At 39.9% G+C, this 26,926-nt stretch overlaps 1 protein-coding gene across 5 annotated transcripts in view; it reads left to right on the forward strand.

The window, feature by feature from the left end:
• FYCO1 (FYVE and coiled-coil domain autophagy adaptor 1) overlaps positions 1-26,926 on the forward strand; it is a 248,555-nt gene that overhangs the window by 50,908 nt on the left and 170,721 nt on the right. For 4 of the 5 annotated variants that reach the window (XM_070727677.1, XM_070727678.1, XM_070727679.1 and 1 more), the window contains exons 6-9: positions 229-372; positions 9,867-9,960; positions 10,300-12,900; positions 18,867-18,959. In XM_070727677.1, coding sequence (XP_070583778.1) covers positions 229-372; positions 9,867-9,960; positions 10,300-12,900; positions 18,867-18,959 — 2,932 coding nt within the window. The remainder of the gene's footprint in view (positions 1-228; positions 373-9,866; positions 9,961-10,299; positions 12,901-18,866; positions 18,960-26,926) is intronic. The other variant, XM_070727682.1, reaches the window with a different exon arrangement.

The following is a 26,926-nucleotide window of genomic DNA, read 5'->3' on the forward strand; positions in this document are numbered from 1 at the left end:
TAAAATTATCTACTTAGGGAAGACTTTAGAGGGTGTAAGAGTGGGTGACATCTGTGAAAAAAAATCAAGTGCTCAGGCATGAAAATGTGCCACTCAGATATTATACTTTTCCACCCACACCAAAAAAAAATTAGAGGGAACATTGATTTCAGTATAATTATTGTGTATATTGTTGAAAAATGTGGAAATAAACTGCTTTTTGCATTTTTCTTTTTTCTTTTTTTAAAGTGACTGGTACTATCTAAGAAGTCCCTTCCTCAATTCAAAACTAAGTTCTCATATTGTTGGTCACCTCTATGAATTAACTGAAATTCAATTTGATTTGGCATCAACAGGCTATGATTTAGATGCTGGTTGGCCCACATTTGCCAGGTAATTCAAACTTGCATCCATTATATTAGAAAAACCTCTAATTTTCATTAAGCAATTTTGCCTCAGGCTGTATTAAAGTTTCTTTATATAAATCAGTGGTCAAATAATACTGACTTTTCACAGTTTTGCAATATTTCCAGATTAGATCAGACATTGAGAAGGACCGTCAGAAATATACCTACCACCCAACATTTTTAAAACACATATTGCAACTCTAAGGACATACAGATTCTTCTTAAATTATGGACATAGTGGAGCCTGCCCATCACAGTTGTGACATAAAATTCTATGACCTTCTTTGCAGTGATCATTAAACAAATCTGTGATCATTAAGTGAACAAATGGTTTGCTTCAAATGTGGTTTTGCCAAACGTCAGCTGTAAATTATGATTTTTGGCAAAATCATAGCATGGTTACATTTCCATGGTTACAGTTGTAAGTGCTGAAGGGCCCAACCATTGGAATCCAAGTCAAAAGTATCTCCATATAGATTTATGGGAACGTTGAATGGCCCCTAAGCAACCAGCTGTAAGTCAACTATCTGCATATTCAATTCTAATCCAAATGGATCCTAGTAAATGTAGCCAATTAAAGAGCCAACTAATAACTCTCAGGCAGAGCTCAAGAGCTGAATTCTGAAATTTGTATTCCAATTTGTAATAAAAGCAAAAAGAAGCAATTGAGGCAGAGACTCTACAGGAGAGGAGAAGATGGGAAGCAGGTGATGAAACATCATTGTATAAATTTATAATTGTGGGATAAAAATGTAGATGATGAGCCTTATTTAACATTTACTTCAAAATTATGAAGAAATTGAAGTAGGAAACTGTTAACGAGTGTACAGAACCCTTGAGTTATCAAGGACATGCACAGAGGAAACGTGGAATTCTAGCAGATATCCAGGAGATATGAGTAATTCAGGCCCTCAAAACAGATACATTAAAGTTCAATTAGTGTTTACTTTTAGAAATAGCACAGTCAAGTTAAACAATCTGGTCGTACACATCCAAATCAGTCAATATCTCTCAATACAATAATAATATTAGAAGCCTGTCTTTGTCTTACATATGAGACATATACTACAGCTTATAAATACATCAAACCATCATCAAATACACAGAGCTTACTACATCAGTCACAGTGAATCAGCAGAGAGAGCAGAGAGAATCATGCTTTCTGGCTCCCTCTTATGGTAATCTGCAACACTACTTTTTTTTTTTGCTAAATTTTTTCCCCCAGTAATCCATACATTAATTAATATAACTTTAAATGAAACAATATTGTAAATGCCTGCTTATACTTATACATCTTGTAAATCATTCATATATTCATAATATGAAAAACAATTTATTTCAGGTATGTTATGAAAAATTTCAAACAATTTTATTCCTCCATATTAATAATAATAATAATATAATAATAAATATATTGTCATTGTCAAAAACAACGAATTGTCATTGGCAACGAAAGTCATGTGACACCCCGAGACCAGTCCCACCATACATAAAATCAGAATAGGTAAATTTAAAAATAGAATAAAAAATAGAATAAAAATAGAATAAATGTCCCACCCACTACAAATTCCCCACCCTGAACCACTCAACCATCTACATGACAAACCGAGTAATATTGTCCAACAGTTCACTGATAGTGACCCTTTAGTCCGTTGTTAAGTGCAAGTATAGCTCTGGGATAAAAACTATTCAGGAAACGTGTGGTCCGAGTCCCAGTTGTTCTGTATCTTCTGCCAGAAGGCAACAGTTCAAAGAGATTGTAACCACTATTTGCTTAGGTAATCAACATAGTTACTATTTCTCATGCCTTTTAATTTAAGGCCAAATTTGCTTATTCCCCTTTTATTATTTTTTAGTTAATAATTTGTCGCCGTCCCCATTTTATTGTAATCAAATGCCCCATAAAAAACAATACTCATTTGTATAGTTTTCTTAAACTACCATACCTCATATCAGTCTTCATTATTTTATTGACCTTATCCAAATAATTTAATTCTTTAAATCTCTCCATAATATATTTTCCAAATACACCTATAAGTAATCTCATTTATAACATAATAATCAATCCTGAAGAGTTTCTCATTTGAACTATTTCCATTTTTTCTAATCTTTAGATATCCACCTTTAAAACTGGTAATTAACTATAATCAATCAAAAAATTAATCTGTCACCACTATCAAATTTCCTTCTAATACATAATGTCAAGCTAGATAAACAGAACAGAACAGCTCTTAATTGAATAGTTATGTTAATTATAAACATCAAATTCTAAACAGCAATCTCATCCTAATGAAATCAAGGAGATTAATTATAATGAAGGGGAAAAAATTATAATAGTAATTAAAAAATTGAGTAAAAACTTTCCATAGCACTCCAGTCCCCCTCATCCATTTTCTTTTGATTTCTCAGCCATTTCCTTTTTGTGTTTATACTATCTCCACCCCTCTTTCCCTATTTTCTTATCAATGTTTTCAACCACTTTCTTTTTATAAATATAGTGTCTCCATCCTCATTTCCATATATTATTCCTATTCTTGCTTTTGCCTTTATAACAATAACTTCTCTCTCTTTCTCCCCGCTCTTCTTCTCTTTCTCAGCACTATTTTCTCTGGAAATCTACTTTCCCCCCATCCTTTTATAACCATGTGCTTCTCAAGCTCATCATCGTCATTAATCTGATAATTGTTGTAGCCCATCCCTGTCCTGTTTAGCTGATCACGGATTCTGAGGATCAAGAGATGGGTGTGTTTTGATATCCTAGGCCTGTGTACTTAGCACCTGAGTCTGAGAGCGAGGAGGTCAGAGAGATGTGGAGTCAGAGGCTGAAAGCCAAGCAGGGACTGTTGCACCTTCAGAGGTGCTCTTGAGTGACTTAGGAGACAAGGAAGAGCCCCTTCTAGATGTTAGAGTGCACAGAAGTATTAGCAGACAGGAATATTTGAGGAGGAAGAGATCTGTGTGTGAGTATCTCTATAGAACACTTGACCATGCCTGGTGGCTATATAAGGAGAAGTCTTGTGATGAGCTCTTTGTAAACATCAACATTTGACTAACATGGCTTAAGCATGGTGATCGATAACTCTTTCTGCTAAAATCATGTGGAAACTGCAATTTGCCTTTCTGGAATGCCTGCCAAAGTACTGTCAATATGGTAAATTAAAGGCTACATCTAAGACAACACTTTAATGACTTTTTGGCTTCCGGCCTGAGACTGTGATAGCAGCTGGTAATTGGACATGGAATGCTGCCCAGTGTTGCTCTTATCTCTTGCTACAGTAAAACTATTTCTGCTATGATTTTTTTTAAAAAAAAATATGCTGAAAAATTGGATAATCCGGTTGTGTATGGACCCGTTTCTTGAGGGGTTTCTAGCTTAGACAGAACAAGTATAGTCATTTTTAATATCATTTTCTCTTTTGTCACTCTAAACCCCAGTGGAATCATTATGGGTATCAATTTGTTCATCAACATAATCATTAATCAAAATTACATTATCAGTGTTCTTGTCTACTGCTACTGTCTCCTCTATTTTTCCATTCTTTTTTTCCTCAAACTATAATTCTAAAAAGTCTCCTAAGATCATTAAGATTTTTTTTTGAAAAACTCAATAATCTTGATCAATTCCCTCCTTGGTTTTAAAATCACAGTTTTCAGTTCAAAAGGAAAGAAAAATATGTATTTTATTTTGGCAAAGTCCGTTCAATTACAGTTTTAACTTTCACTCAGAGTTTTCACCAGTCTTTGTTAGTCATATCACCAAACCTCTAATCAACCAGTCACTAGGTTTCCCAATCAGACCAGCTGCTCACATTGTATTCCACAGCCTTCTGTAATTTATAAACTTCCTTGTTGATAATTAAAAGTCGAGATTCTTCTGTTCCTTGTTATTCTTGATTATCTATTCAGTTCATTCTTAGAATCCAGTTGTTCTTTCCAAATTATAACAAACTAGGAATCTGTTTTTAAAAGCCTCCACTTTCTGGCTTTCCAGTCTTTCAAGGACAGCAGCTAGGCAAGTAACCATAACAATCTTCCACTATAACAATTGTTCCTCCAGCCACCAGTTGATATCCTTTGTTCCACCCTCCAACTCTACCTTTCCTGTTTAATTTCTGCATTATTTATTGTTATTAATATTATATTAAGTCCAATTTTCAAATTCCTTCAAAGGTTTTTTCCAACCAAATTTCTTGTATCTCATCCAGTCTTTTAAAACACAGTTCAACGTCTTTAATAAATGGGTTTTAGTTGTATATCCCTTTTACTCTCATTTCTCTCTTGTATCCACATAACAGGACAACTCTCCTTAATTTCCGGTCCTTTTGTTTCATTAAACTGTTTAAAAGTCTCTTAACTTTCCTTTGCTAAAATCACTCACTTGCCTCCATTTTTCTACATCTCTAGCATAAATCTTCATTTTCTCTTCCCAGATGACTCCAACCTCATGATACCAATCTTTGTGAAAGCGACTGCCGCAGCTAAGGATGACTAAAGTCATCTCCCGTCGCCACTGGCTGAGGAACTGTTCTGATTCCCTGGGAAGGTTGCCACCTGTCCCAGTCCACTGGCAGGCACTTCCCTTTTCCCCCACCTCTTTTGGGTGGTTCCGACCTGGTTCTGAAAGAACCAAGTCTCCAGATGGCGGGAGTATCGGAATTCTCCTACAGAGCAAGGGGAAACTCCATGCCGCCATGGCATTAGCCACGCCCCCTCTCCAGCAACACTACCTCTTAAAGCCATAGTACTTCAGTATAAACAAACATTCATTGTTAGCTTGTTTATATATTGCAAACCTAACTGTTTTGTACATAGTACTAACATAACTTCTTAAAAATATAAACAAATATAAGTTTCATCTTGAAAATGTTTGCTTCAATGCTCACAGAAATTCTAGATCACCTCTGTAGGTCTTTTCATTTGTTCCAAAACTGAAGATAAACATGCATATATCAGTTTAGATGCAGATGGATAGTTGCTCAGATAAAATTGATTTTTAAATATAATTTTATTTATAGTTTTTTCTTTAGTTTGTCTGGGTTGATGTATATTATACACAATACTAATAGCAATACTAATACTCTTTGGATATATATATATATATATATTTGTTTTCGTAAATTTTCACGGGTATATGTATGTAGATTGTTCTGAGTTCGGGTTTTGCCCTGTGTAATGTTTTGCATGTCTATGCGACGTTTCGGTGAAATCACATTCACCATCATCAGGCTGAAGTTCCAAGCTTCGTGTTGTTGTAAAATGTAAAATTTTACAACAACACGAAGCTTGGAACTTCAGCCTGATGATGGTGAATGTGATTTCTAGCCACACCCTTTCCTTACTGGGATTCAATCTGGTGAACTCTGCCTTGTAAAGCAGAGAACTAGCAGTTTGAGCTATCAGATCAGGTCCCTTCCAGGTCTGTACCAGGGAGGGACTATATGTTTTTTATGTCGGATCACCCTGGTATATTTTAAGGAACGTCACAGCTCCTTTTTGCCTGTAGGCCCAACCCAGGACCACTTCAAGGCAGTTAATATATTTATAGCCGACAACTATATTCTGTATGTGTTAAATGTTTTTAGCTGGAGTTTTAAAATTAAGGGAGAGTAGGATGGTCCCATTTCGGCCTTGTTCTGGCCTCATCAGCTAGCCACACCCTTTCCTTACTGGGAAAGGTGGCCTGGGGAGGTGTTTCAGTTCCCCCATTCCTGACAAAAAAGGTGGGTTTTAAGAACTTTACGTAAGGCAGGGAGAGTAGGGGCAGTTCTAATCTCCGGGGGGAGTTGGCCGCCACAGAGAAGGCTCTTCCTCTGCTTTACAAGGCAGAGTTCACCAGATCGAATCCCAGTAAGGAAAGGGTGTGGCTAGCTGATGAGGCCGGAACAAGGCCGAAATGGGACCATCCTAGTCTCCCTTAATTTTAAAACTCCAGCTAAAAACATTTAACACATACAGAATATAGTTGTTGGCTATAAATATATTAACTGCCTTGAAGTGGTCCTGGGTTGGGCCTAGAGGCAAAAAGGAGCTGTGACGTTCCTTAAAATATACCAGGGTGATCCGACATAAAAAACATATATATATATATATATATATATATATATATATATATATATATATATATATATATATATACTGTATATGTATGTATGTATATATATATGTATATAGTGTCACGTGGGTTTTTTTGCTGAATTTGAAAATTAAGGGAGACTAGGATAGATCTATTTCGGCCTTATTTTGGCCTCATCAGCTAGCCCACTGGGACTTGATATATATATATATATATATATATATATATATATATATATATATATATATATATATATATATATATATATATTGTTCTGAGTTCGGGTTTTGCCCCGTGTAATGTTTTGAGTGTCTATGCGACGTTTCGATGAAATCACATTCACCATCATCAGGCTGAAGTTTTGAGCTTCGTGCTGTTGTAAATATGGAATGTTTGCAACTGTCATTTGTTCCTTATATATAGTTTTGGGGGTGGAGATTTGGTTTGAATGTAGCAAATAGATTGAGTGACTATGTTTTAGTGATTTGATTGGTTGGTGGAATCACAATTGCTTGAAGGATTGACATGGTGATGATTATGATATGTTTTTTTGTTTAAAGCTGGTTTCCAAATCTCTGGTAGGCGGGACGTGTCATCTCTTTTATTCATGCAGAGGGGGTGTTTTTCTATCTCTATTGCTTCCATAGTAATTCTTCTGTATACATTTTCTGTTTTGGAAAGTAATTTAGTTTTTTCAAAGTCAATTTCGTGCCCTGATTTTTTAATGTGCTGGACAAGGGAGGAAGTCTTTTCTTCTTTTTTAACTGCATTCTTATGTTCTGCAATGCGTGCGCTCACTCTTTGATTGGTTTGTCCAATGTATGTGGCTGCACATGTTTTGCAAGGGATTTCATAGATTCCTTGGTGTTCTAGTTGGATTTTATCTTTTGGGTTTTTTAGGATGTCTGATATTTTTTGGTTAGTGACAAATGAAGTTTTGAAATTATGTTTGTGTAGGATTTTACTAATTTTGTCTGTGGTGCCCTTGATGTAAGGGAGGAGGGTGGTACCATTATCCTGTTCTTGGTCTTGATTTTTGGGGGGGTGTCTCTTTTTTGATTAGTTTGTAATAGTTTTCCTTTCGAATCCATTAGAAATTAATACATCTTTGAGTTTGTTCAATTCAGTTTTTAAGTGCTCATGGTCAGCTAGGCGTTTGGTTCTGGTGATGAGAGTTTTGGCTACTGAGGTGATCTGTGCTGGGTGGTGGTGGGAGTGTGCATTTAAATAACGGTTGGTATGGGTTTTCTTTTGGTAGATGGTGTGTCCTAGGGTGCCATTGGGTTTTTTATAGATTAGTACATCCAGAAAGGGAAGTTGATCATTGGCTTCTGTTTCCATAGTAAATTGTATTTTGGGGTGTACGCTATTGAGATGTGTGAGGAAATTGTCTAGGTTTTCTTTTCCATGTGGCCAGATTACAAACGTAATCATCACCATGTCAATCCTTCAAGCAATTTTGATTCCACCAACCAATCAAATCACTAAAACACAATCACCCAATCTATTTGCTACATTCAAACCAAATCTCCACCCCCAAAACTATATATAAGAAACAAATGACAGTTGCAAACATTCCATATTTACAACAGCACAAAGCTCAAAACTTCAGCCTGATGATGGTGAATGTGATTTCACTGAAACGTCGCAAAGACACTCAAAACATTACACGGGGCAAAACCCGAACTCAGAACAATCTACCTTCATATACCCGTGAAAATCTACGAATATATACCAGGGTGATTCGACAAAATATACCAGGGTGATTCGACACAAAATGTAACCCTTCCCTGGTACAGAGCTGAAGGGATTGGATACTGTAGCCTAGAGGATAATTCTCTGCCTTACAAGGCAAAGGTTGCAGGTTCAAGTCCCAGTGGGTATGGCTAGCTGATGAGGCCAAAATAAGGCCAAAATAGATCTATCCTAGTCTCCCTTAATTTTCAAAAAATTCAGCTTAAACATGTGACACATATAGATAGAATTGTCGGCTATCAATAAAATTAACTGCCTTGGAAATGGCCCTGGGTTGGGCCGAGAGGCAAAAAAGGAGCTGTGATGTTCCTTCAATATACAGTGGAACCCCGACATAAGAGCTGCTCTACTTAAGAGCAACTGGAGATAAGAGCTGGGAGGGGAGAGATATTTTTGTTCTACTTACAAGCCCAAATTCGAGATACAAGCGCCAAGGAGCTGTCTCCTGAAGCCAAACGCTAACTTCCGCGTTCGGCTTCTGGAGACAGCTGCGAAGCGGCGCGTCTGTTTTAAAAGGTTGCAGCCGGCCTGGGGGGCTCGGGGTGTGTGTGCTTGCAGCTTTCTTTCTTGCTCTTTTTCTTTCTCTCTTTTACCTTCCCTTCTATTTCTTCTTTTCTTTCTCCTTCCCACCTTCTTCCCTCCCTCCCTCCCTTCACTCATTCCTCTCTTACTCTCCCCTTTCATAAGTTTCCTTGCTTCCTTCCTCTGTTCCTGTCCCTTCCCCCTTTCTTTCTTGCTTGCTTTCTTGCTTTCTTTCTTGCTCTTTTTCTTTCTCTCTTTTACCTTCCCTTCCTCTATTTCTTCTTTTCTTTCTCCTTCCCACCTTCTTCCCTCCCTCCCTTCACTCATTCCTCTCTTACTCTCCCCTTTCATAAGTTTCCTTGCTTCCTTCCTCTGTTCCTGTCCCTTCCCCCTTTCTTTCTTTCTTTCTTTCTTTCTTTCTTTCTTTCTTTCTCTCTTTTACCTTCCATTCCTCTATTTCTTCTTTTCTTTCTCCTTCCCACCTTCTTCCCTCCCTCCCTTCACTCATTCCTCTCTTACTCTCCCCTTTCATAAGTTTCCTTGCTTCCTTCCTCTGTTCCTGTCCCTTCCCCCTTTCTTTCTTTCTTTCTTTCTTTCTTTCTTTCTTTCTTTCTTTCTTGCTTGCTTGCTCTTTTTCACCTTCCCTTCCTCTATTTCTTCTTTTCTTTCTCCTTCCCACCTTCTTCCCTCCCTTCCTCCCTTCACTCATTCCTCTCTTACTCTCCCCTTTCATAAGTTTCCTTGCTTCCTTCCTCTGTTCCTGTCCCTTCCCTCTTTCCTTCCTTCCTTCCCACCCTCCGTCCATTCATTCACCCATTCCTCTCTTGATCGCTTAAAGCCGGTCCCTGGTGCAAAAAGGGTTGGGGACCTCTGTCCTACAGGATTGGGTGGCAGAGAAGTTGAACATATGTAAATTTAAAAGTTTAAGAAAGTTTACAAGTTAAGTGAAAGAAACTTCATTATTCATTTATATGTACATGTACATTTCTTCATTAAAAACATGTCTTTCTGCATAATTTAGACTAACGTATTCTATATCTAACTATCATCTCTTGCTCTTTTTAGTATTTTGCTGAGATAAAATTCTTGAAAACATTTTTTTGTTAAAACAATCCTTCTTCCATGTTCAGGAGAACTTTGTGCTCTCTTGGCTCCTCAGCTTACCTATGGAAGCCTCCAAGCCGGAGTTCAAGCATGAGCAGTTTGGTGAGCAGTTCTGTGCAGGTAATTGTTTTGGCCAATAAATGCATAAATTATGAATGCATAAATTATAAGCTATTATCTCTCTAAAAGCTTCGCTGATGAATAGCCTGATAATTCATCACCTTTCACTTTTGGGCTGTTTCTAAAACTATTTATCATAGAACCAATATCTTTATTTTATATGATGGCCCCTATTATCAGAATTCATGTGTGTTCCTCATTTGTACTTTGACTTTGTATAATACTAATACTAAAAAAAACCCTGCTGTTCTCCTTTACCAGACAATAGATTCTTCAGGCACTGAAAATCTTTTTTGTAAAATACTTTCTTGCTAAATCAGATGTTTTCTCTCCTTTTAGGCTCCAGACAACCTTTCCAGAACAAATGAGAATAGCTTTTTAAATAATGCATCTCTTAAAGGCCTAGATTATTTGCACATGGATCTTGACCAGGTAGAGTTGCAGCAGAAGGAAATACAGAATAGAATCCAGCATCTGGAAGAAGAAAAGCAACAGCTTCAGGCCACTATTGGCTTTCAGAAGCAGCAACTACAAATGGAAAGAGAGAAGAACAGCAATATGGCAGAAGAGAATGATGGGCTAAGAAAAATGCTAAGGGAATCAGAAAAACAAATTTCCCATTATACTCAGGACACCATTCAGGAGTTCCAGAAATGTTTAGACACATTAGAATTGAATGCAACTGAGAATCAGAAAGAATGCTCTCAAAAGCTTGACAGTGTGGAGTCCTTGAAAAATGCCCCCGATTCCAAAATCCTTTTTTTGAATCAAGAGCTAAAGACTATGGAAATCTGGTTCGCCAGGAAAGATCTCTTGATTGATGAGCTTACTGCTAAACTAAAATCAGCAGAGAAAAAAACTGAGGAGCTTGCAACAAAAGCAAATAGTCTTATGGATGAAAAAAGTCACCAGGCCACCAACCAATATGACTCTGTATTAAAGATTGAGGAGTTATTAAAAAAGCTTTGTTGGGCAGAAGAGGAAAAAGCTGATGCTCAGAAACTGCATAATGAATTTCTTTCTCATCTTAAAATTATGGAAGAGAAATTCCATATGAAAGAAGAAAAACAGAAAGAATTTGAATTGAAACTGAAATGCCTTACCATTAGCACTAAGGAAGAATCTGAAAAATTGTTTGCTAATCTGGAAGCCATGACTACTGAAAGGGCTGAATTTAAGAAAGAGCTAGCAGTGAAAGACAAAATGGTAGCTGATTTTCAAATCCAGCTGGAAGATGTACTGAAGTATGTAAAATCGTTAGAACAAAAGATTCAGGAAGAAGAAAAAGAAAAGGCAGAATATGAGAGGCTACTAAGTCATACAAAAACAACAATGGGACAAGAAATAAAAAACTTAATGGAGCATCTTGAATTGCTGGAAGTGCAGTTGGCAAAACTCAATGACATGGTAAAAAGTTTAGAAGAGCAAAAACGAGATGTTGCTATGGAAAAAGACCATCTCAAGACAAGAGTATTGGAAATTGAATACCAGATGACAAAACAATGTTCCTCATTGAGAAATTCCTTTGAAGAAAATGAAAACCTCAAATCCCAGAATACAAAACAGCAGCAAATCTACCAGAAGTTGGAAGAAAAATGCAGAGAGTTAGATATATCTAAATCATTTTTAGAAGGAGAAATTGCTCAGTTAAGAGCCTCTGAAAAACAGTTCCAGACTCAGATAGATGATACCATGTTATCTGAGGATGAAAAAGATAAATCACTTCAAAAAAAGAATAAGCTTTTGAATGAAAACTTGCAAAATGCTACAAGACAGAGCCAGCTTTTTGATGAAAAACTGAGGACTCCAGAAGCTGATTATCAAGAATTGAAACAAAATGAAAATAGGATTGCAGAATTCTTAAGTGTAGTCCAAGCAGAGCTCCAGAATGCCAAAGAATATAATCTGCAAATGGAAACAAATCTGTCTTCTTCAAGGCAGAATGAAGAATCTCTGAAGTTACAGCTCACGGAGAAAATTGAGTTATTAAAAGGCCTGGAGACCCAGTGCAGTCAACTTCAAGAACAGGCTGAGGTGTATAGAATTAAAATTGAAACCCTTGAGAAAAACTGTTTTCACCAAGCAAAAATAATTGAATCTCTTACTTCTGAAACGATTTTTGTAGAGAAAACTCAATTGGAATTAGTATCTTATCAAAAGAATGAAGCTAAAGATTTGACGTTAAAACTGGCTGTTTCTGAGGAACAGCTGACTATCAGTTGGGCAGAGATATCTAGACTCCAGGAAGAAACTATAGAACTCCAAGCCAAGCTTCGGCATATAGCTGCAGGGAAACAAAAGCTTCAGGGCAAATTGGATGTCACAGAATCTGTTTTAAGTGAGCAAAAATTATTGTCTCAGCAGCTGAAAGAGCAAAATGAAATATTGAACAGAAACCATATGCAGCAACTACTTCAGTGTAAAGAAGAGGAAATGCAGAAAAAGGAATGGAAAAAAGTAGCCCAACAGAAAGCTGAACTGGAAAAGAATGTGATGTGCCTGACAAATGAATTATCCAGAGTCAAGAATGATTTGGAAGTTGTTAATATGGAAAACATGGAAATCAAAGATCTTCTCCAAAGAACTAACATGGACATGGCTGAGCTGGGTATTCAGATTTGCTCTTTGACATCTGAAAAGACAGAAATGGAAGAGAAGTTCACCCAAGTCACAGAGGAGCTCAGAGCTACCAAAGAAATATCAATCAAAGAACAAGAGAAGGTGCAACTTGAGCTGACAAGATTTAATAAGGAGAAACAGGAATTGCAAGAGAAACTGGAAGATTCAAATGTTTGTGCTGCCATTGTACCTGACCTGCAAACTCAGCTGGAATTGACAGAGAAACAAACCAAAAGTTTGCAAGAAATCAGCAAAGATGAGGTAGCTACTATCAAATTTCAACTGAGTACAGAAATTCTAAACTGTCAGACAAAATTTAAGGTAAATTTTGATTTATTTTTTTGACCAGATAAGGTTGCAATTTTATGTTCATTTGAACACAGAGCTGTTCTTACAAGTGTACCAGGGTAGAGTTCCTAATTTTTTTACTATCACTCTGTGGGCATGGCTTATTTTGTGGATGTGGCTTGATAGTCATGTGACTGGGTGGAGGTGGCTTGATAGTAATATATTAGATATTTCAGAGAGATGGTACTACTATTTTTGCTATTTTATATCTTACATGAAAAGCTTTGCATACAAAGTGTGTGTTATACTATGGCAGCATAGCAACCTTTATATGCAGAAAATGCTATAGTTAAAAGACAAGCAAGTGTCATACAGCATTTTTGGTTTCAGTCATGGATTTCTTAGACGAAAATATTGAGGACTGCTAAAAGAACAGTATCTTTTAACAATCCTCAATATTTTTATCTAAGGAATAACAGTATAAAACTGTATAAAATTAACAGTATAAAAGGTTAAGCTTTCAGAAAACACCCACTTTGCGAAGCCTTAGGCAAAAGCTAAGGAAAAGTGTCAAATGCGAGCTTCTTATTTTCAAGTGAAGGGACAGGGGAAAGACTTGTCAGGTTTTCAGTTTTTCCAGGCAAGCAGGCAGTTGATTAAGCAGCCGCTGCTGCCTTTGGAAAACAGTAGTGCCGCAGCTAGCGGCCCCTTGATATCTCTGCAGAGTCAGGCCTGGAGCCCATTGCGTGTGAGTCTAGGGTTTCTCCCATCCCAGGCTCATTAAAAGCAGGAAGGGTTGAAGGAGCCGAGTGGTGGTGGCCAAGGCTGGTGGCGAAGAGGAGAACTTGGCAGAGCGGAGAAACTGGGGCACATTGCCTACCCTCCAACACAGCTCCCTGCAGCTGGAGTAGCAAGACCATAGCAGCGGTTCTTCTAGGAGGCTCCAGTCTGAGTGCTTCTCCCCATTCGATTATCCCAGACATCATCGCACGTTTGGTGATTCTCAAGCTGCTGTGGTGGGGAGGGAATGGAGATAGCCCGAGAAGCCTGCAATGTGCGAAAATGCATGGGATCATTGCTGCGCATTTGGGCTTCTTGGGCTGCTGAGGTGGAGTGGAGTGGGCTACAGAAACTATCTCTGTTCCCCAACCCCTCATCAGCCCGAGAAGCCTGGAATGTGTGAAGATGCCTAGGATCATTGCCGTACCTTTGTGGCTTCTCGGGCTGATGAAGGGAGAAGAATGGAGATAGCTCCTGCCCGTTCCGCACCCCCCCCCACCCATTCAGCAGCCCAAGAAGCCTGTAACATGCGAAGATGCCTGAGATCATTGCTGCATGTCCGGGGCTTCTCAGGCTGCTGAGTGAGAGAGGGAACGGGCAGCAGGAGCTATATTTGTTCCCCAACCCCTCAGCAACCCAGTGTCAAGATGCCTGGGATCATTGCTGCGCATCGGAGCTTCTCGGGCTGCTGAGCGAGAGAGGGAACGGGCAGCAGGAGCTATCTTTGTTCCCCAACCCCTCAGCAACCCAGTGTGAAGATGCCTGGGATCATTGCTGCGCGTCGGGGCTTCTCATGCTGCTGAGGGGAGAAGAATAAGCCACCCTGAGTCCTACGGAATTAGGCGGCATAGAGGTCAAATAAATTAAATTAAATTAAGAATGGAGATAGCTCCTGCTGCCTGTTCTGCCCCCCCCCCCCCAGAACCCCGGAACATGTGAAGATGCTTGGCATTATCAAATGGGGAGGAGCATTCAGACACAAACCTCCTAGAAGAACCCCCAATGCGCTCTTTTTGCTCCTGTTCCCACCCCTTCCCTGCCTTTAATGGAACAGCCTGTAGCCAGTAGGAGGTGGCTGAGAGGCACATGGGAAGAGAGAGAGAGAGAGTGTGCTGTTCTCTGTCTCTGCCTCTCAGCAAGGAAGGGAAGGTATCAGTGGACCTGAGCTGTCTGAGGCATGGAATGGGAACAATGGGAGAGCCACGCTAGGACTCAAGTCAGTTCTTCAGGTGGGGACTATGGCGGTGATGTCACCAGCAGGCCGCCACTGCCAATGTTGGCGCACCAGATCACACCAGGAGAAACCTGCCTCTGAAATGTACTAATTGCAATTGCTGATTGTTCTGCAGCCTTAGTACCAAAAAGAAAAGTGTTGATTTCTTCCAGTTAAATGAAGATTGGAAGTCACTTGACCAAAAAGAAGAGATCATTACTCCAGGAGCAAAATCTTCCTCCTTGCATAGTTCCCTCTAAGCTGAGCAGTGAGCAATCGCTCACTTAAAAATCATCATCAACTCAGAGTTTTCCAAACCTGCCCAGAAGCCGAGAGGGAAAGAGTGAGAGGGAAGGAGAGAGAGAGGAAGAGAGAGAAACAGATAGAAAAAAGAGAGGAAGGGAAAGAGAAAGAAAAAGAATGGGAGTAAGGAAGAGAGAAAGAAAATCAAAATCTAGTTTGAAACTAGCTCAACTATTTAAGTGGCATTTTGATATTGATAGAGTTGCCCTATTATGAGCTCACTGTTATAGACACACAGTACAGTATTTTATTTTGAAATTCTCTGAGGCAAAACAGGGTGGGTTTTTTATTTGTTTGTTTGTTTGTTTGTTTGTTTATTTATTTATTATTTCTGTGCCGCCCAGTCCCAAAGGGACTGCCGCTCAGACACTATACTTTTCCGCCCACCCCCCAAAAAAATTAGAGGGAACACTGCCTCCTTGTATCATCTAATTTACTGAATGTTGTCTGAAAAATTAATTTAGGCTTTGGATAAAATTCAGTTCCCATCCCCTGCTCTGTCCCAATTTGACAGCATAATAATATTCAACTGTAACTATGGAAATGTTCTGAGAAAAATAGATCTTGCAATACTTTTCCCAGGTATACTTCAGGGAGTAAGTTTGCAAAGCAGTCTTTGGTATACCTCAAGTTTGAAGTATTATGTATATAGAGAAACTTGGAACTAGTGAGAGAATCTCATTTGGTTTATTGTCTCTTGATCTGATAGAAAAGGATATACACAAGCTTTTGATCCATTAACATAACCTTTTACCTATCCCTTTGATGATGAAACTTGAGCAAGCCCAGAGGTGAAAAAAAAATAACCATAGGAGAAGAAGAAATTGGTGCTGATGTGTGGATTCTGACCATGTATGAGCTAATGTGATGAGCTATGTGTGCTCCAAATGATAACACTGATTTTTTTGGGATCCTCAGATTTATTTGCTAATATGATTGTGATTTCCCTGTCTAAATATGGTACTATAACTAGTTCTTGTTTTCCAACTGTTTTGTTATTGATCAAGCAGACTTAATAGAGAACATGGAAGCAAAATATCTCCGGCCATGAGAGATATTGAGAGATATGTATGGCTTTTACTAGGATTTTGTAATGATTTTTAAGTTGTTCTTTAAAATATTGTTTTTATTTGTTGTAAGCTGCACAGAGTCCTTGAGGAGTTGGGTGGCATATAAATTAGATGGATGGATGGATGGATGGATGGATGGATGGATGGATGGATGGATAGGTATTTAGTCAGACACCAATTGTGCAAGTTCTCCCACTTTAAAAGATGAGAGAGGCCTGTAATTGAGATCATAGGTAGACCTCAACTATGAGAGACAACATGAGAAAACACATCCAGAAAATCACATTGGCTGATTTTTAACAAATTTGTTTGAAAATTATGGTGGAAAATAAATTTTGGGTCACCTACAAACAAGCAAGATTTCTGGGTCTCACAGACCTATAACTTCTTTTCTTTCTTAGTAAAAGGCTCCTCTGACCTCCACTCATTACCTGTAGTAATGGCACCTGTTTGAACTTGTTATCAGTATAAAAGACACCTGTCCACAATATCAAACAGTCACACTGCAAACTCAACTATGGTGAAGAACAAAGAGCTGTCGAAGGACACTAGAAACAAAATTGTAACTTTGCACTAGACTTGGAAGACTGAATCTGCAATAGGCAAGCAGCTTGGTGTGAAGAAATCAACTGTGGGAGCAATAATTAGAAAATGGAAGACATACAAGACCACTGATAATCTCCCTCGATCTGGGGCTGTACGCAACATCTCACCCCATGGAGTCAAAATGATCACAGGAATGGTGAGTAAAAATCCCAGAATGACACGGGGGAATCTAGTGAATGATTTGCAGAGAGCTGGGACCAACGTAAGAAAGGCTACCATCAGTAACACACTACACTGCCAGGGACTCAGATTATTATTATTTATTAGATTTGTGTACCGCCCTTCTTCGAAGACTCGGGGCAGCTGCAGATCCTGCAGTACCAGACGTGTCCCCCTGTTTAAGCCAGTACATGTCCAGGCCTGTCTGAAGTTTGCTAGATAGCATTTAGATTATCTAGAAGACTATTGGGAGAGTGTCATATGGTCAGATGAAACCAAAGTAGAACTGTTTGGTAGAAAAACAATTTGTCGTCTTTGGAGGAGAAAGAATGCTGAGTTGCATCCAAAGAACACCATTCTTACTGTGAAGCATGGGGGTGGCAACATCATGCTTTGGGACTGTTTCTCTGCAAAGGGACCAGGACGACTGATCCATGTATGTGAAAGAATAAATGGGGCCATGCAGAGGTGGGCTGCTAAGGTGGAACGGTGACGTGTGCTCACCCCTGTGGCTCTGAGTACTAGTGGAGTCCAACACAATTATGCTACTATAGCTGGGCAGGTAGCAAATCTGCGCGCGGACATTCAGGGGCATCCCTGCTTGTCCGTGCATGATTTTGCTACCTGCCCAGATGCAGTAGCGTAATTGCGCTGGGTTCCACTAGCATCCAGACCCAAGGGGGTGAGCACATGTCACTGTTCCACCTCTGGGGCCATGTATTGTGAGATTTTGAGTGCAAACCTCCTTCCATCAGCAAGGGCACTGAAGATGAAACATGGCTGGGTCTTTCAGCATGACAATAATCCCAAACAGCGCCAGGGCAATGAAGGAGTGGCTTTATAAGAAGCATTTCAAGGTCATGGAGTGGCCTAGCCAGTCTCCAGATCTCCACCCTATAGAAAACCATTGGAGGGAGTTGAAAGTCTGTGTTGCCCAGTGACAGTTTCAAAACATTACTGCTCTTGAGGAAATCTGCATGGAGGAATGGGCCAGCATACCAGCAACAGTGTATGCCAAACCTGTGAGGACTTACAGAAAACATTTGACCTCTGTCATTACCAACAAAGGATATATAGCAAAATATTGAACTTTTGTTTGTTTATTTATTTAATTATTTATTTATTTGATTTTTATGCCGCCCTTCTCCTTAGACTCAGGGCGGCTTACAACATGTTGGCAATAGCACTTTTTTAACAGAGCCAGCATATTGCCCCCACAATCCAGGTCCTCATTTTACCCACCTCGGAAGGATGGAAGGCTGAATCAACCTTGACCAGTGATGAGATTTGAACCGCTGACCTTCAGATCTGCAGTCAGCTTCAGTGGCCTGCAGTACAGCACTCTACCTGCTGCACCATAATTTGCAAATAAATTAATTAAAAATCAGATAATGTGATTTTCTGGATGGGTTTTCTCATGTTGTCTCCCATAGTTGAGGTCTACCTATGATCTCAATTACAGGCCCCAGATGATAGATAGATAGATAGATAGATAGATAGATAGATAGATAGATAGATAGATAGATAGATAGATAGATAGATAGATAGATAGATAGATAGACAGACAGACAGACAGACAGACAGACAGAATCACAAGTATGGTCACGTGATGCTTGGTTTACCCATTAGCTCATAAGTGATAATGTAAACGCACCAGTCACAGGATTTTCAATGTAGTGATTGTGGTACTTAGTAAAGGTCAATTGTGGTCACTAAACAAGGACTGCCTGTATTGTAAGTCCCATTATAGAAGCTTTTGTTTATTGCCCTTGTAATGAGGACAGTTTACAAGCCCATCCCTAATTGGTTCCTGAAATCAACAGAAAACTGCAAAATCATTGGTTCTGTTTTATATTTTACCTTTGTAGGCTCTCAGTGAAGAATATGGAAAATTAAAGGAAGAACTTGCAGAACAGAATCAACAAACATATGCTGCAGAAGAGACATTTAAAGAAATGCAGGTTGAAACTTTAATTAATTAAATCATTAATTTAATTTATCATTAATATTAATATTCAGTTGATATTTAATTAAACTCACAGAACCATTTCAACTGATATAATTATTGATGTTTTAAGCATGTTGGTCATCCAGTAGAAAGACTCTACTAGTACAGTGAAATCTTGATCAAACACCTCTCTCCCATATGAAAGTCTGAATTAAGCAATTGGTTTGGAATGATGATTTTAATCTATGAGATAATGTTTAAATGGAAAATCTGAAGATTTACTAAATTAAAGTTTGAACTAATTAATTGTTTTGGAATAATACATGAACTCCTGATTATTAAGAAAATCTGATATTTATAAATAAAATGAATACAATATAATATGTTTGACTATATGTCTAAAGGCCAAGTAGAGGTTTTGGGTTATGATAAATGAAGGAATAAGAAAAATAGACATTGAGGAAATTATCTAGGAGGGGAAGGAAGGAGCAGGCTTAAAATGAAAAGATATGAGAAATAAACAACTATTTTGGAATGATAAGTTATAGTGATTAACTGTAGGAGTTAAATTTTTGGATTAAATTGACAGTGAACCCAGAAGACAAAAGTATATATTTTTATATTGGAGGTAGCTTTCCTCTTGGGTGTTATATATCTAGTATATAGGTATAATATTATACTAGGTATTATACCTAGTATAATAGATTTATTTTAAATTTTATTATTGAAATGTTATTAAAAAAAAGAATTTTCTTCTTTGTGGGGGTGGGGAGAAGCAAGGGCTATTCCTTAAATTTATTATATAACACCAGTCTGCAAATATGAAATGGGAGACATTCTGGAAAGGTTAAAGAGGGTGGAAGAGTAAATAGAAAGGAAGGAAGAGAAGGAGGAGTGAAGGAGTAAGTAGGTAGGAGAAGGAGATGAAGAAAGAAGGAAGGGAGTCTGAGAAAGAATAAAAGGAGCAGATTGGGTAGGTTATGAAAAGAACAGATGAAGATGGCGATTCTTGAATAATAAACAACAATGTGTATCTATGTGTGTTTTTTGTAACACTGGAAGGTATATACAGTGCTACCTCTACTTAAGAACGTTTCTAGATAAGAACCAGGTGTTCAAGATATTTTTGCCTCTACTTAAGAACCATTTTCTACTTAAAAACCCAAGCCCAGAAAAATTTCCCTGGAAATTTGAGAGCGGCAGGAAGGCCTGGCCAATTTCCTGCCTTTCCCCCTTTAATCCCGTCTATCTAGGCTGCCAGAGGAGCCTTTTGGTGATGGTTAAGGAGGCTTTGGCAATCCAAAGTGAACAAAGCATTTTCCTTTCTCTGGGCACTTGGACAGGGAATAAACCTCTGCCAGTGCCCAGAGAAAAGAAATGCTCCCTTCACTCTGGGCAGCCGAGAAGTCACCACAGTGAAGGAAAGACACCGGCTACAAAGTGAGCAAGCGAGAGGGGAGCCCTTCAGCATGGGAAGGAAGAGGCAGCAGGTAGCAGCAGCAGCAGCCAGTATACGGGAGGCAGTGTATGGGAGTCAGCCTCGCACCGGGTGTATTGGAGGTGCGTGCTCCTCCTCGGCGCCTCAGAGTTCCTCTTTATTTTTTTTTAAGCCTTAAAGCTTTGGATTTTTTTTATTCCCCTCACCTCACCTTCTTTCTTTGACAGCAACTCTCCTCCTCCTTTTTTTCCTCCTCCCACCCAAATTCCAAGCTTTATTTCTTTCCTAATGGGTTTGCACACATTATTTGCTTTTACATTGATTCCTATGGGAAAAATTGCTTCTACTTAAGAACGTTTCTACTTAAGAACCTGGTCACGGAACAAATTAAGTTATTAAGTACAGATACCACTGTACATATAATTTGTTTTGTGAGGTGGAGAAAAATAAAAAAACTTTTGCTAAAAAAATAAGAGTACCAAAATCATCACCATCACAATTAGACATATATTTAGAAAACAATTTTAAAATGAACAGTTTTAAAATGGTAATCAACTGGGGGAATGATATTCTAAAGGGTGGGTATGATGATAGAAAAGGCTCTTGTCTCAAATCCCATCATGTTGTCACTTCATCCAAAATTATTATTATTTATTTATTTATTTGATAAGTACGTATTGGTAGTATACAAACATATAACAATGTTTAAATAAATGTTATTTGTACTACTAATAGAGAAACATTAGGAGAGGGAAGGTTGTGCACTTGTGCTCACCCCTTATCATGATCATTGTGATCATTATGAGGATGATCACAATGAAAACCTATTTCATTGTTGCCTTGGGTGACATGACATCTGTGAAAAAAATTCAGGTGCTCAGGCATGAAAATGTACCACTCAATCACTATTTTTCCACACACACCGTAAAAAAAATAACAGGGAACATTGCTCCCAACCTCTCCAGCCAACGCAGAAGGATACCATGGTCAATGGTATTGAAAGCCACTGAGAAGTCAAAAAGCACCAGGCTAGAGGATTGACCACTATCCCAGGCCCCCCAGAGATCATCCATCAGTGCGACCAAAGCAGTTTCTGTGCAGTAGCCGGGCCTGAATCCTGACTACCGAGGGCCCAGATAATCAGCTTCATCCAAAGAACATTGGAGTTGGAGCGACACCACCATTATAAAGGGAAGGATGGAGACAGGATGATAGTTGTTCAAAACAGCTAGGTCCAGGGAAGGCTTCTTGAGGATGGGGCACACAACTACCTCCTTGCAGGGAGCTGGAAAGGACTCCTAGCTCAGAGACAATCTCCTGGACCCAGCCCCATGTCACCTCCCTGTTGGCTGAAACCAGCCAGGAGGGACACGGGTCCAATAAACGGGGCGGAGCTCACAGCTCCTATGGTCTTGTCCACTTCATCAGTCCACTTACCAAGTCAAACTCCTCCCACACAACAGGTCTAAGACAAGCCTCTGTCACCTTGGCTGACATTGTCAGCCAACACTGCATTCCATTCGAAGTCAAGGTCTGTCTGGAGCTGAGCAATTTTATCTTAAAAAAACTTATTAAAATCCTCAGCACTACCCTGTACACACACACGGTTAAGGAGGGAGCGAGTCACCCTAAACAGGGCAGTGTGGATGAGATTCCGCTGATGCAATCAAGACGACCTGATACATGCATCTTGTCGCCTTGAGTGCCACTTTATAAGTCTCAATGTGAGCTCTTACAAGTGTTTGGTCGGTTTCAGATTTACTTTTCCTCTGACGCATCTCTAGATGTCTCTTCTGGTGTTTCACCCCCCAGGTTTCTCGGTAAACCAAGGAGATCTCTAGGGTCTACTGCCATAGAGAGTTTGTAAAGACACAATTCGGTCTAGAGCCCCTCTTGCGGCCGTATTCCAGGCCAATACCAGGGACTCTGCCGAACTGGATATAAGTGAATCTGGTAAAACCCCAAGCACCCTCTGAAAGCCCTCCGGATCTATCAGGCGCATAGGGTGGAACCACCTAGTCAGTCCTGCCTCCCTGTAGGGAAGGTTGGAGCCTTAAACTCAAACCATAGCAGAAAATGATCTGACCATAACAAGGGAAAAGTATCTAGACCCCTTAAATTCAGATCATTACTCAACTGTTCTGAGAGGAATACTATGTGTGTGTCACCCTTCATGGGTCGGACCCTGAATTACCTGAGTCAGGTCCATGGTTGCCATGGAAGCCATGAACTCTCATGCCAACCCAGAATATTTGCTGAGTGACGGTGTATTGAAATCCCACAGAACAATAAGTCTAGGGAACTCCACCGCCAACTCGGCCACCTCCTCAAGTAGCATGGGCAGGGCTGTTGACACGCAGCTGGGAGGTAAGTACATGAGCAACATGCCCACCTGAACTCCTACTTTAATATAGTATACAATACTATACAGTATACAATACTGTATACTATGTGCATTTTTATGACCTTTCTCTCTCTGTAAATGCTTTGTAAGTTGCATTGATGTAGTACATTATAGTATAAACTAATTCTAAATTTTAACTGATTTAAATCAGACCTCGATCCACAGCTGACATTGGAACATCATCTTTCAGCTGTGACGAGGAGGGCATTTGCACAGGTTCGCCTGATGCACCAGTTGCGGCCCTATTTGGACAGAGAGTCATTGCTCACAGTCGCTCATGCCCTCATCACCTCAAGGTTCGACTACTGCAATGCTCTCTATATGGGGCTACCTTTGAAAAGTGTTCGGAAACTTCAGATCGTGCACAATGCAGCCGCGAGAGCTTTTGTGGGGTTACCTAGGTTTGCCCGCATCTCTCCAACACTCCATGGCTTGCATTAGCTGCCGATCAGTTTCCGGTCACAATTCAAAGTGTTAGTAATGACCTATAAAGCCCTACATGGCATCGGACCAGAATATTCCCGAGACCCACCTATATCGCCAGGCATGGGGGAATTAAGACATCTCCCCCAGGCTTATAGAGTTTATGTATGATATGCTTGTGTTGTATGCTTTTTTAAATGACGGGTTTTTAGATACTTTCTTTTAATATTAGATTTGTTACATTGTACAGTGATCCCTCAAGTTTCGCGATCTCGATCTTCGCGAAACGCTATATCGCGATTTTTAAAAAAATATTAATTAAAAAAAAACCACTTCCGCGTTTGGCTTCGGGACTCAGCTCGGAAGCGGCGCGGCTGTTTTAAAAGGTCGCAGCCGGCCTGGGGGGCTTCCCAGCACCCCCCCGAACCCCCAACCCGGGTTTGGGGGGGTGCTGGGAAGCCCCCCAGGCCGGCTGCGACCTTTTAAAACAGCCGCGCCGCTTCCCAGCTGAATCCTGAAGCCAAACGCGGAAGTTCGCCTTTGGCGTTTGGCTTCAGGACTCAGCTGGGAAGCGGCGCGGCTGTTTTAAAAGGTCGCAGCCGGCCTGGGGGGCTTCCCAGCACCCCCCCCGAACCCCCAACCTGGGTCTTCCCGGCTGCCCACGCAAAGGGGAAACCCCGGCTCCTCGCTGATGCCCGCCGCTCGCCCGTCCGCCAGCAAGAGGGGGAAGACCCAGGGAAGGTTCCTTCGGCCGCCCAGCAGCTGATCTGCTCGGTAGCGCAGCAGCAGCGAGGAGCCGAATCGGGGTTTCCCCTTTGCGTGGATGGCGGGGAACGCAAACTCCACCATCTACGCATACGCAGCCATAGAAAAAAGGGCGCGCATGCGCAGATGGTGTTTTTACTTCCGCAACCCTACATCGCGAAAAATCGATTATCGCGAGGGGCCTTGGAACGGAACCCTCGCGATAATAGAGGGATCACTGTATATTGTTATTATTACTGTTTTGAGCCGCCCCGAGTCTGCGGAGAGGGACGGCATACAAGTCTAATAAATTATTATTAATTATTATTATTAAAACTTTGGAAAGCTAGAGATACAAGGATGCAAAATTCTCCAACGCATATTTTCCTAGTGCCTGTGCATGTAGCTCCTAGAATCTCTATTCCATGGCTATTTATTGAACTGAGAATGCTTAGATTGAGATTATGGCCACCATTTTTAAACAATATAGAAAATATTTTTTTAATTTCTTTAACACAGAGAAAACACTAAAGAAAAGAAAAAGAGGAAAAAATATAAATTATAACAGCCAATTACTTAATAGCAGCCATCAACTCCTCAATCTACATCTAAAAAACGACACACAACAGGCACCGTACACATTCCTCTTTCCTGAGAATGAAATCCAGAAAATGAGTCTGAAAGCTTGGAAAGCAAAATCTCTGATCTCGATGACAGATTGTATTTGCATAATTTATAGTAATATAAGTAGATGTAAATAATATGCATATAGAATATAGCACAGAGAAAATTCTTCTAAAACATATGTAAAAATGCCTATTTCTAAACAGCATTAAGCCTCTTCCAAAATGATACTGGTCAGTCTTACTATTACAGTATGTTAATACAAAGCCAATTTATAGGCAGAAACTAAACAAGTAGAGTTAGTCTTCATTTAGCAATCATCTCAAGTTACAATACACCCGCCAAAAGCTATTTATATCTTGGGTTTCAAAGTAAGGCCTCTGGAGTCATTCACCCTTATGACCAACTGCAGACACACTACAGCAGGGATGTCAAACTGAAAGCCTGTCAGGTGCTTAGATCTGGCCTGCGGGGCTGGCCTGGAAATAGCAAAGGACCAGCCTGTGGCCTCTGCTAGAAAAAGGAATGTGGGAGCTGCATGTGTGGGGGGCCCTGTGACCCATTTCAACTGCCAGAATGCTGCAGGAGGCCTTCCAGGCCCAAAGCGGGGCTGCCACAGTGCTGCAGGAGGCCTTCTGGGCCAAAATGCGACCCCCAGAATGGTCATCCAGGCCCAAAACAGTGCCTCCAGAGTGTTCCAGGGGGTTGTCCTTGACTCAGCAGATTATAAAAGGGAGGAAAGGTAAAATATTTTACCTTTCAGGATTGCAGGATTCTACTACTATAGTTTAGTCAATAATTTATAGTTCTAGTCTTTCTATGAAGTCAGTTTCTTGATCTGGTGTCTCATAGGGTGATCAAGTAGATTAAGTAGGTATTGAAAAAAAACCCTAAATCACAAATCTATGCTTCTCTATTTTTATAAGTTTATAAAACCATGTGTGTGATGACTCATGGTGTTTCACAAAGGCAACACAACCAGAGAACAGGTCTAACTCCCCTTTTATTGCTCCAACTGTGTCCACAAACATTTCCACATTAACTACAAGTCCTGGAGCAAAACTCGCCCATGCACCTTCAGAAACCTCTGGTTGCAAGTAGTCAAGTAAAAATTTTTGAAGTCCTTCCTTATTTGGAAAACTTTATGTATACACTGAAGTCTCTCATCAGGCAGATGCCCCTTGCAGACCAATTTATCCCTGCAATTTCTCCAGCAGGCCCAACAAGATGTAGAGTCAAATAGTCCCAACAACTTGACCAAAAGGTGAAAAAAGCTCTATCAGAGGATAATCTTCAAAAACTTCGCTCAGCCTTTATCACAGCCAACCCTCACCAAAACTTACTAGAATCATATACAAGTATAACCCATAAGCTTCAACCAATTCTAATATATGATCGAAACCTTTCAGCTAAGAGGTCCTATACTACCTCGAAATAATGGTTTGACAAGGACTGCGTGGAAGCCAAGAAAGTTCTCACCTTGGCTTATAAGCGGTACAAAGGTAAGACTGGCAACGGCAACAAAACAAGCCTAAACCATCTCGTTACCCTCAAAAAACAGTATAAGCAATTAATTGCCCTTAAGAAGAGCCAAGATGAAAGGTCCTCCTGTGAACAGCTTATTGGGGCTGCAAAGCAAAAGAACTCCTCTCTATTCTGGCATTTAATAGCCAGACACTCAGATAAAATACATACTCCATTAGACGTTCCTATACCTACTAACACCTGGGAACTTCACTTTCAGAGGATGTACGAAGACCCATCTAAAGAAAATATAAGATCTACAAAGAAAGACTTGCCAAATTGGCCCCCAGTCGCAGAGTGTGAAATTAAATTGCTCATTGACCAACTCAGATCAGGCAAAGCCCCAGGAGCTGACTCGGTTACCTCAGAAATATTGAAGAATAACTTGGAGTGGTGGACAAGAGTTTTGGCAGCGCTATTCACATATATTGATTCCACTGGCTACGTCCCAGAAGATTGGGGCTTGGCAATTGTGATCCCAATTTTTAAGAGGGGGAAAAGAAATGACCCTGCCAATTATAGACCAATAAGTCTATTAAATATAATTTTTAAACTTTACGCCAAACACCTACAAGGCAAGCCAAAGGAGTGGCTGGATTCTGAGAATCTGATCATTGACGGGAGATGTTCCTGAGGATTGGAGAATGGGCAGTGTTGTGCCTATCCACAAGAAGGGCAGTAGAGAAGAAGCTGGTAACTACAGGTCAGTTAGCTTGACATCAGTTATAGTTAAAATGATGGAGAATCTACTCAAAAAGAGGATAAATCAGTACCTAAAAAACAATAACTTATTGGACCCAAATCAGCATGGCTTTACTGAAGG

The sequence above is a fragment of the Erythrolamprus reginae genome, chromosome Z (genome assembly GCF_031021105.1).
Source record: "Erythrolamprus reginae isolate rEryReg1 chromosome Z, rEryReg1.hap1, whole genome shotgun sequence".
Lineage (NCBI taxonomy): Eukaryota > Metazoa > Chordata > Lepidosauria > Squamata > Dipsadidae > Erythrolamprus > Erythrolamprus reginae.